Source organism: Sinocyclocheilus rhinocerous, unplaced genomic scaffold (assembly GCF_001515625.1).
Source record: "Sinocyclocheilus rhinocerous isolate Xijiao unplaced genomic scaffold, SAMN03320098_v1.1 scaffold127, whole genome shotgun sequence".
NCBI lineage: Eukaryota > Metazoa > Chordata > Actinopteri > Cypriniformes > Cyprinidae > Sinocyclocheilus > Sinocyclocheilus rhinocerous.
Genome location: NW_015664685.1, coordinates 810356 through 822504, shown reverse-complemented (window position 1 = coordinate 822504; position 12149 = coordinate 810356). Strand labels below are relative to the sequence as shown.

Below are 12149 nucleotides of genomic sequence, written 5' to 3'. Positions count from 1 at the left end.
CACACTCTGCTTGCCTCTTTTGATCTCAAGAGAGTGTTAACTACGGCTACTCACAAATTAGGCAACCAACTGGACCTTATTTACATACGACACTGCTACACTGATCATGTACTGGTTACTCCACTGCACACCTCACTTCCTCCTCACTCTTAAATAGGTCCTTCAAGATATCTTGGAGAGGTGAGGTGTCCAAGTCACAACATCTAACTACTGTGGTGCCTCAGGGCTCAGTTCTTGGACCACTTCTCTTCAGTCAGTACGTTTACATGGACAACAATACTCCGATTTTAATACGATTAAGACAATACTCTGATTAAGAATCTACCATGTAAACAGAGATTTTTGATTACCGTAATCCGGCTAAAGTCATAATCGAATTAAGACATGTGGAGTATTCCTATTTTAGCCGCATTACTGAAGAGCAGAATAGACATGTAAACACCTTAATCACATTATTACCATCGTGTAGGACTTTTCGCCGCATTTTGCGACAGGATACACACATGGCAGTGCTCAACCGTTTGACGGCAAACAAAATAGACATGTACACACCTTAATAACATTATTACCGTGGTGTAGGACTTTTCGCCGCATTTTGCGACAGGATACACACATGGCAGTGGTCAACCGTTTAACGGCAAATAAAAGAGCTTCAACACCACCATCGTCTGAATGCATGTACAAATAATTACCTAAATCCATCTTCAAGAATCGGCTAAAAACATATCTCTTCCATCTTTATTTGACCCTCTAACTCTAGCACTCTCTATTCTAATTCTATTCTTTATATATATAAAAAAAACTACCCCTTGCTTCTCTAATTTTTTTGCATTCTATCTAGGCCTATTTGTTTTCTTTTTTTATTATACAATTATAATTCTGACTTTCTGACTTCTGATTAACAAAAGCAAAAAAAGGCCTCTAACACTAGCTTGCTCTATCTGTTTTCTTTTAATTTATTATATGATTAAAAAAAACCTTGCTACGTGTACTGCATTAAGCTAACTGAGACTTGTTATAGCACTTGCATATCATTGCTCTTTTGTTGATTTTGATTGCTTCCATTGTCCTCATTTGTAAGTCGCTTTGGATAAAATGTCCAAATGTCTAAATGTATATGTAAATGAATGAACGTATATTCAAGTTAAACTAAACTGAACCAGAGTAAACTGCCAAAAGAGAATCGTCATTGCATCAATCATTATCAGCTTCAAAGTAAGAGAGCACATATAGACTCACAAATGCATCTAACCTTGAATGTCAATTACATTTCACAACACAATTGGCTGCTTTTGTTGCTTTCCATCCGGGTGAACACAGAAAACGTGCACAGACAATTCACACAGGACGTGTTCTTACTGAACTTCTGCATGCATTCTTTCATCTGTTTGGTTGCCTCTATGTTTTCAGCATCTTGCGCCATGAGCCATTTTTTAATTAGCAAGGAATTCATTTTAGCCAATAAATAAGGCCTACTGGGGGAACTTCACATAAAATAAATAATATTAATGACGAGCAGAGCATGAGCAAATATAATATGAATATATGGCTGCTGAGTGAAGCTGACTTATAAATTACAGCATACGTAACATAACGTAAAAATAAGGAACAACTGCTACACTCAAATTTGTATTTTTTATTTTTTTGATGCTGTTTATGCATTTTATTTAAACAATTCATTTTGATTTAACACCATGTATCAGGTTTGTCATTCAAACATGACTGCATCTTGTTAAATTGACTTGAAATTTTTGCTTTTTGGCTTAACTCGATGTTTTCATTTTGAAATAACATGTTTCAATCAAGTACCTCAAAATATGTTTTACACTTCCCATCATGCTTTGCACAGGACTGGGGAGATATGGGGAGAGAAAACGTTGAAATAAAGTGTTATTTTATGCATTTTTTAGTAAATTGAGATAATAGGGAGACTTTTTCCTGTCTAATGCTCTATTATGTGGGCATTTTAAAAGATTTTCTATTGGTGTATTTTGTGCGAATTACCATTGTGGTGAAGTGTGGAGCAAGTGGTGAAAAAAGTCTAAAATACTTTTTTTTAAAAGCAACTCCAATGGGAGTGCTAGTGATGTACACCACGGTACCATCCTTAAACTGCCAACAACTAACATTGTATGTGTAAAGAAAAGTTATATCTTACTTCTTAATATGTTATTATAACACTTTGGCTGAATTTGCGTGGTTCTACATGATGTAAAAATATTATCTCTACTCAGATATATCATGTAGGATGAACTAAAGCAAACTGAGTAAACTCAACTAAAATTTGACATGTCCTAATAACTTGATTTAATCATGTTCAAATAACATGATACAAACATGTGGAACCACTGTCCATGACTGAATCATGGTCAGCCAAAGAGTCATTTTTTTTTTGTGTAAATTAATATGAAGGAATTTCCCGTATGTATTTTTATTTATTTATTATTATTATTTTTTAAGGTTAAAGGAACTGTCCGAAAAATTAATGGATAAAGTCCAGGTAGAAAATTACCTGTACAATTTGAAGTAGTTTGTGCTCTTTATTAAGACATACAGATAAAACTTCAGAATAACTTTAATAACAACAACAACAACAAAAATAATCTAATGCTTAACAGATCACTGTTTTAAATACATTCAAAAGGATGCTATAATAGTTCAACTACAGATGTGTTCATGTTAATGACTGGTGGGTGGAGAGCAGTGTGATGAATCAAAAACGTTTCGGAGCAAAACGTTTGAAATTTCCAGAAATACAGACGATGAAAAAAAATGTTTCCTGCTAATAGAAATTTTACATGATATGTGCATAGCATATATTTATATATAAAGTATATATTTATGAGGTGGTTCTTTTTAATGAATCAAACACATAAGGCTTCCTTTAATGTTGTTCCTTGGGCTCATGAGACTAGTTATTAAAGTATTTAGCAAAAATGTTTTGTTTTTTTTAATGTCGAAATTATGTCATCATTTGGCAATATGTTTGCATCCATGTTCTTTATAGGAACTGTTAAGGAACCGTGATTGTTTTTTTTTCTTCCCATGTCTAAAAATAACTGACTGGTTGTGGTTGCATTTCTGCTTTAAAGGGGTCCTATTATGCTTTTTTAAAGGATTAGTTCACTTCCAGAATAAAAATTTCCTGATATTTTACTCACCCCCACGTCATCCAAGATTTTCATGTTTTTCTTTCTTCAGTCAAAAAGAAATTAAGGTTTTTGAGGAAAATATTCCATGATTTTTCTCCATATAATGGACTTCAATGGGACCCAACGGGCTGAAGGTCAAATTGCAGTTTCAATACAGCTTCAAAAGGCTCTACACGATCCCAGTCGAGGAATAAGGGTCTTATCTAGCAAAACGATCGGTCAGATGAGCATTTGTTAAGAAGTATATACATTTTTGTGTTTTTTAGAAAAGTGTTTTTAGTTTTGCTAGATACGACCCTTATTCTTCGGCTGGGATCGTGTAGAGCCTTTTGAAGCTGCATTGAAACTGCAATTTGACCTTCAGCCAGTCCCATTGAAGTCCAATATATGGGGAAAATCCTGGAAAGTTTTCCTCAAAAATTTAATTTCTTTGCGACTGAAGGAAGAAAGACACGAACATCTTGGATGACATGGAGATGAGTAAATTATCCAAGTAAATACTCAAATTATCAGGATTTTTTTTTTTTATTATGGAAGTGAACAAATCCTTTAAAGGGGTCATATGATACAATTTCAAGTTTTCCTTTCTCTTTGGAGTGTTACAAGCTCTTAGTGCATAAAGAAGATCTGTAAAGTTGCAAAGACTCTACAATGCCGGCTGTTCTGACTCACAGACTGTAAGTACGTTTTTTATATTTAAAGAATTTGCCACTGACGATTCAAACGCGAGTTTTGAGCAGTGTAGAGTACCGATTGTAGTTTGTCCTTTCTCCGATCACAAATGCAGACATGGTTTAATGTTTACGCAGCACGATGCAATGCAACGCGTAAAAAGACAGTATAAGTCATTATAATCCATAATTATGTCCCCACTAGAGCACACCTCGCTTTTCAGACCGATGAGCTTTGTAAAAATCGACGCGTTTCAGAAAGGCGGGGCATAGAGGAGAAACAATAATGTACAGTATGTGGAAAATAATGTGTGTTTTGAACCTTAAACCGCATAAACACATCTCATTACACTAAATACATAAAATAATGTTCTTTTTAGCAACATCATATGACCCCTTTAAGTCCTGTAGCCTAAACCTCCAGTCCAGCGGGCGGCGCTGTTGTGTAAGCAGAGCTCATCCTCTGTGACTGCTGTCCACAGCGCTCCCTGCTAACCAGTTCTCCTGCAGGTCAATGCCTAGCCGATTGCTGACCACTCTGGTGCATCGTTGTATTTCAGAGTATTGAACCTCCGTCTGGAAATGAGCGGGATGTCCGGGACGAATGTGATTCAAATCACTAATCTGTCGTCGGCGGTGAGCAGTGATCAGATGAGAACTCTGTTCGGCTTCCTGGGGGACATCGACGAGCTGCGACTATACCCGCCTGAGTGAGTCACAACAACAACAACATATACACACAAGCACACACGCTCTCTCTCACTCGCCTGAGAAAGTCACAACAAACCATACATATCGGACACACACATCCCAAACAAACATATCAGACCGCTTCATAGCGTTGACAACACAGCATCAGCATCACACCTTCACACGCACACATTAAACACATAACTACATCCTCACATACGTACACACTGCATCCATACATGTTAAACACACTTGCACAACCCACAACATCACTATAAACACACTATAACACATACTCTTCAAACACACCACACATGAGCATCAAAAACCCTAGGGGTCCACACTTTAAGGATGACACACACACACACACACACACACATATCAAAGGCCTTGACAATGATGATATGACTTGTGTGAACCCTCAGCGATGTTGTAACTTATGTGCTATTTGAAACCATGTATGGGACTTATCATCAGTTATGGGACTTATTGCACCACCATAACCCATTACACACTGCTTACTTACTCCACTTGCATAGATTTAAATATTTGTAGGTACTTGCAGATTTAGTTAGGCCTATGTGTATATCTTTATTATCCTGGAGTGCAACAGTCAGGAATTCCATTCTGTTTCTCCATAGGGGACAATGATTTTGAATGGTAACTTATATAAACCTTTAAAGACAGACCTACTGTGAGCAACAAACTTACTCATGCTGTACAGCAGAATTCCTGGTGAACATCTGCATTACCCATAGAGTGCATTAGTGCCCATTAATAGAATTTCTACCCTGCACATTCCTCAATCACATGCACACAGCACACTTACTACTGGGCTATTGAGGACACATCCCCTACATGCACTATGCATTCCTCTATAACATGCACAGATAATTTCTTGAATCTTGAACTCAAAATGTCCATCTTGGTGAGTATTCAGGTAGGTAGGTAGCTTTTATTGTCATTCAACTGTACATACAGAGTGCACATATGAACGAAATTCCGTTCCACTGGCTCATAAATACTGCACTAAACTAAACACATACCATAAAACCAGTATAAAAATATAGATATAATAAAAATTGTAAGAGTGTTCATTTAAAAGAATATAACACTAAAAGGAATGACAGCAGCATATAAATATTAAATAATGCACACAGTAATTAGCAGCATCTAAAACAAAATTATTGCACTTATTAAGCAGCAGCATATAGTACAATTATTGCACATCGTAAAAAGTACTATTATTTCAATGTCCACATCTAGTACACATAAGACTCACTACAAAAAAGATTCAGTGAAATAAAATGGTTAAGAGGTTATTTTTGAGTTCAGAAGTCTGATAGCTTGTGGAAAAAAGCTATTACAGAACCTTACTGTTCTGCACCGAATGCTGCGAAACCTTTTTCCAGAGGGCAGCAGCGTAAACAGTCCATAATGAGGATGGGTAGGGTCTTTTGCAATGTTTTGAGCACGAGTCAGACAGCGTTTGTGTGCGAGTACCTGGATGGAAGGCAGTGAAGAGCCAATGATCTTTTCCGCTGTCCTCACCACTCTCTGTACAGACCTCCAGTCAGAGGCTTTACAATCCCCAGACCATACAGAGATGCAGCTGGTCAATATGCTCTCTATAATGCCTTTGTAGACAGTACTGAGGATGGGAGAGGGAAGGTGTGCTCTTCTCATCCGACGCAGACAAAAAAGACGCTGCTGTGCTCTCTTCACAAGAGAGGCGGTGTTAACGGTCCATGTCAAGCTATCTGTGATCTGCACCCCCAAAAACTTGATACTACTGACTACTTCCACCGCAGTGTCATTGATGATGAGTGGTGGAAAATTCACATAAATTACATAAATATTACATACAGGACCTTTAAAACTTTCTTGAGCTATTGTGCCACAAAAATATACCATTGTAAAAACAAATACACTGACTGCGCAAACATTTAGGTGAGGAGATTTAAAAAAAAAAAAAAAACTGTCTAAAAATGATCCTCCTGAGTCACCCACACACAATCCCCTCTAGTCACCTTAGGGTGGAATACCCCCTCATTTTTCTGGCTTCCATTCAAGTAAGTTTTGATATTACTTGGGTAAATATATTTGATCTGTGGTATTCAGGTTTAACTAGTAAATACCAAAATGTGTTTATACATTAGCTAGATGGCCAGTAAATCAGATATGAAAAATGTAAGCTAGTTAGCACTATTTCATTGACAATGTATGAGGCTAGGTATCATGTACTAGCTTGCTCAAGCTGCTCTTTCTTGTACCTTCTACTAGCCAGTTTCTGCTATCATACTGTACTGGTCAAAAGTTTGTACGCATTACTATTTTTTAATGTTTTTGAAAGAAATTTCTTATGCTCATCAAGCCTGCATTTGTTTGATCAAAAATACAGAACAAAACAGTGATATTGTGAAGTATTATTATGATTTAATGGGTTTTAATGTATTTTAAAATATAATGTATTTCTGTGATGCAAAGCTGAATTTTCATCAGCCATAACTCCAGTCTTCAGCGTCAAATGATCCTTCAGAAATCATTCTAATATGCTGATATATTATCAATTTTGGAAACAGTTGTGCTGCTTAATATTTTTTTATAACCTGTGATACTGGCAGCAGATATGCGATCAAATTTCGAATTTGACGCTGTAAAAACCATTGTCGATTCTGGCACCCAACATCACAACAAGATGATATTTTAAGCTTCATGTGTAGCCGAATCTGCGCTGGTTTGAATGGGCCGCCTCCAGTTTCCCCTTTGTTTTGCTGCCTCCAGCTAGTGCTGTGACATCGGCTGACCCTAGTTAGCTGTGGTTGGCCTGGCCGTGCGTCACTCAGAAAACAACAGGCCAGTCAGAAGAGAGGCTCATGAATATTAATTAGACAGGCCAAAATCGACCTGTTCTCAGCAGAGCTCCTGAGAAAGGAGCTCTAAAAATATATTGAGATGGTTTTTGGTACTTATACCGCAAATATATATTCTTAAGGACATCAAAACCTAAAATAAAACTCCAGAAAGGTGTAAAATATGGGACCTTTAAAACTTTCTTGAGCTATTGTGCCACAAAAATATACCATTGTAAAAACAAATACACTGACTGCGCAAACATTTAGGTGAGGAGATAAAAAAAAAAAAAAAACTGTCTAAAAATGATCCTCCTGAGTCACCCACACACAATCCCCTCTAGTCACCTTAGGGTGGAATACCCCCTCATTTTTCTGGCTTCCATTCAAGTAAGTTTTGATATTACTTGGGTAAATATATTTGATCTGTGGTATTCAGGTTTAACTAGTAAATACCAAAATGTGTTTATACATTAGCTAGATGGCCAGTAAATCAGATATGAAAAATGTAAGCTAGTTAGCACTATTTCATTGACAATGTATGAGGCTAGGTATCATGTACTAGCTTGCTCAAGCTGCTCTTTCTTGTACCTTCTACTAGCCAGTTTCTGCTATCATACTGTACTGGTCAAAAGTTTGTACGCATTACTATTTTTTTTTCTGAAAGAAATGAATACTTTTATTCAGCAAGGATGTGTTAAATTGATAAAAAGTGATAGTAAAGACTTGCATTATTAGAAAAGAATTCTATTTTTTGAAAATGATGTTATTTAAGTTTTTATCCATTAAAGTGCCCCTATTTTGCCTTTTCGAATATTACCTTTCATGCAGTGTGTCATGTAGCTGTATGTGAACATAAACTATCTGCAAAGTTGTGAAGCCGACAGTGCAAGATAAATAAATTTACTGTCTATCAAGAAAGAAAAAAAAAGAGTCGGCTCGCAATCGCCTAAACGAGTCGTCAGGAATTCGAATCTTATTCTGTTACGGCGCTACGTCACAAAGTAACACATTTGCATAATGTCCGAAGGAGCGTCCGGAGGGCTTGCGGCAACCACATGTGACTACCCCGGGCTGGACTCCGCTTCGTCCACGGTGAAAGCCAATCCGGCGATCCACAGCGCGAAGTTGATGTATTTCCTCAGCGACCAGCACGGATCAGCTCTAGGCATGATGAAGCAGATATCGTCCTCTTTTGGAAGGCTAAACAAAGTAGTTTCGCTTTCACAACGTAACACACAGCGCCTTCAAGACATGGCGGCGGCGGCAACAACAATACTACAGCGAGAAAAAAAGTTACGCCGCCTTTCTTTGCATGAACATTTCGGCGGCGTTATGCAAATCTTCCCAAATCGTGACGTAGACATGTGGGGGTGTGTTAGAACGAGCCTTTTTAGGTAGGCGTGGTTGACTAGGCGTGAAAATTTTCCATCCCTTTGCAACCCTAGTGCCCACACACTTTTTCAGCGGCTTAATTAAAAATAAGTTTAAATAATGCGAATGGATGGGTTCAACAAAAGCATACAATCGATTAACAACCACGGAGCTCACAGCAGGTCTGTCTTTAATGGTTTATCGTTTATTGTTAAAAATAAGTTTCCTTATGAAGAAAATGAATTGAGTTTTTAATTCTGGAATCCAACTGTTGTACTCTATATTATTCTGCAAATAAATCTCCACCAATCAGAGAATTGTGACGTGTCAAAAGAGCACTTAGCCCCCACTGTCAGTTTTCTTACTCTCTCAAACTGCTTTGATATTTGTAGTGGTCGACCGATATGGGATTTTTAATGGCCGATGCCGATATTGAGAAATCAGTCTGGCCGATATAATACATATAATTACAGTAAATGAGAGACATGCAGAAAATTGGTGAAACTAAATGAACATTTATTATGCATAAATATTTATTAAAACCTAAATTTAAAAAATAAACAATTGAGGTAACAATTATTGCAGCCTTTCCTTTTCTTTTGCTGGAAATCTACAAAAAAAATAATAATTATAAAACCTAAACAATTAAAATGTAAACAACAGAGGTAACACTTAAATGAACAAGGTTTAGTGCAGCCTTTCTAACATTTATAATTAATAAACAAATTAATATTCATAAATTAATGTCAAAAATGTGTAATTCCATGTATTTTATGTACAATACATATATAGTTTACCAAGCAACAGGTTGTTTTAATTATAGCATGGGATAGTTGGTTAAAGGGTTAGTTCACCCCAAAATGAAAATTTGCCCACAAATTACTCACCCTCAAGTCATCCTAGGTGTATGTGACTTTCTTTTTTCAGACGAATCCAGTCGGAGTTATATTAAAAATTGTCTTTGATCTTTCAGCTTTTTATTTAACTTCTTTTGGACTGATGCATGCAACACCCGCTGAGTGGCATTAAACAGCTTGAAAGATCAAAGACAATTTTTAATATAACTCCGACTGGATTCGTCTGAAAGAAGAAAGTCATATACACCTAGGATGACTTGAGGGTGAGTAATTTGTGGGCTAATTTTCATTTTTGGGTGAACTAACCCTTTAATAATAAATATATATGTCTCTGATCTGTTTTGTTTTGCTTGTCTGTTTCATTGTAAAAATAATACAAGCCTGGAGGCGTATAATTAAATGCTTGGTTATCAGCATATAGCAGCATTAAATAAGCCCGGAACATATGAAAAGTTATACTACACGCGATATTACGCCAATCATGGGCAATCAAATACAGCAGATATTCCTGAATACACATATAAAGGAATTCAAACTAATTATTATTACTTAACATAGGAGTTCTCGTGTCGACCCAGCTTTCATCCTGGAGTGCACCGGCTTTTGAGTCCACCGGAAAACAGCATCTTGTTTAAAAGTACCCGAGAACAACGCGCATATCTGAGGAAGAGCCAGTTGTGGGATTTTTGATTGTTTGTGAGGTAAACACAGTTTCATTTTTGTTTGAATTCGTTTATATCACATCTGTGTCTCCCACCGGAGCTGCCGCTGGACTGCGGATCTGACGTCTCACGGTACGTTTGAATAAGACTTTGCTGCACGCCGGAGTGTTACTGTATGTAACACAACGTAGCGTCACGTTAGAAAGTAAATGACGATTGCTCATTTTACTGTCTGTCAGGTGCTGGCTTCACATCTGAGTGGCATGTCTTAAAGACAAAGCATAAATGCACAATATGGTGTCATAATCTGTTTTGAAAAACATCGGCCACACGGAAAGACTTATCGGCCGAGGCCGATATTTAAACAATTCCAAATATCAGCGATATATGCAGCGATATATCAGTCGACCACTAGATATTTGTATGCATAATATGCATATTTTGCAATAAACTTAAAATGTAGTGTTTCAGTATGTAAAATTAACATTTAAATCAATATTTTTATATTTCTCCATTGTAATCCATTTATGTCATTCACAATGCTTCATGGGATGTAGTTCTTTCTTACATTAAAGCTGTTACGTCCACATTCTTTTTGACTGATTTTCAAAATACTTTTTTATTTTTTTTATTTTTTTCAAATAAAAGTTTGTAATTTTGTGTTTCACAAAAAATTTTTTTTGTGTTTTTAATTTGTGGCTTATAATTCTTAAAGTAAAAAAAAAAAAAAAACCCTATGGGAAAAATACTTCCGGAACCAAGGCAGCCAAAAAAGTGGGTGGGCACTGTTGCACACTCTCCACCTTATTTTGCGGAAATAAGCTGTTTTCTGTGAATGTGCTTCTGAGACTTCCGCTTCACATTCCGCCGTGGTAGGGAAATAAGGAGAAGAATAACAAAGTGCAGTAAACGGTAAAATTGTTTGTGCTACAACCCAGACAACATATTAAAATAATATGGTAAGAAACACCAGTTTGCAAAAACCAGCAGTTTTGTACAGCTAAAAATAGTGGATGACACCGGAAGTCAGACACATTACATTAACAAATGAAAAATAAGGTGGATACTTGCTTTTGTAGACAATTCATTTTATTGTTTAAAATCTCTAAAAGCACAGGTAGCAGACTTCTGAATAGTGCTAATATTGTAAACTAAAAATGAAATGAAAAATTTTCATTAACTGAAAAAAAAAAAGAACTCTAACCTTAATTGAAAAAACTAAACTAAAAATACATTTTTGTGATTTCAGATTTAATAAAATAAAAATTATCAACTATTGTGGTTTGTGATACACAATATATTGAAAGATTTCCAATTTTATAACATGGTTCATAACATTGACAGTTTTTTTTATGTATTATGAATGAGTTTTATTATTCAGTCAGCTGATTTATTCAAAATCTCTGACTCGCAATCATAATGCTGTTTGAAATATCAGCACAACCTTTATTATCTGTGGCCTCATGCCTACAGCTGATTTTCAGCTTTGCTGATATTTACAGCAAAAACATGTCATTTACTCACCCTCATGTCATTTCAAATGTTGGTAACCAAACAGTTTGGGTTACCATTTATTTCCATTGTATAAACATAACGGAAGTCAAAAGGGAACCGAAACTGTTTGGTAACATTCTTCAAAATATCGTTGTGCGTGTGTATTCCACAGAAGAAGGAAGGTCTTTCAGGTTTTGGAATGACATGAGGTTGACTAAATCAGTGTTTCCCAACCGGGATGCCATCTGTCGAGAGCAGGGGTGCCGTGTAAAAAAATCCTTTTTTAATATTTTTAAATTGCTAAAATGTTCAAAAAAGCATCTATTATATAATATCCATTTTTGATGTCGCCAATAATTAGAGATGCACCGAAATTTCGGCTGCCGAAAATTAGTTC

General features: G+C 36.3%; 1 protein-coding gene across 3 annotated transcripts in view; it reads left to right on the top strand.

Annotated features, from left to right (window-relative positions):
- The first annotated feature begins 4273 nt into the window (after positions 1 to 4273).
- Positions 4274 to 12149, top strand: part of LOC107730337 (splicing regulatory glutamine/lysine-rich protein 1-like) — a 29258-nt gene continuing 21382 nt past the window's right edge. For all 3 annotated transcript variants that reach the window (XM_016541148.1, XM_016541147.1, XM_016541146.1), the window contains exon 1: positions 4274 to 4533. In XM_016541148.1, the coding sequence (XP_016396634.1) occupies positions 4406 to 4533 (128 nt within the window). In that variant the 5' untranslated portion in view covers positions 4274 to 4405. The remainder of the gene's footprint in view (positions 4534 to 12149) is intronic.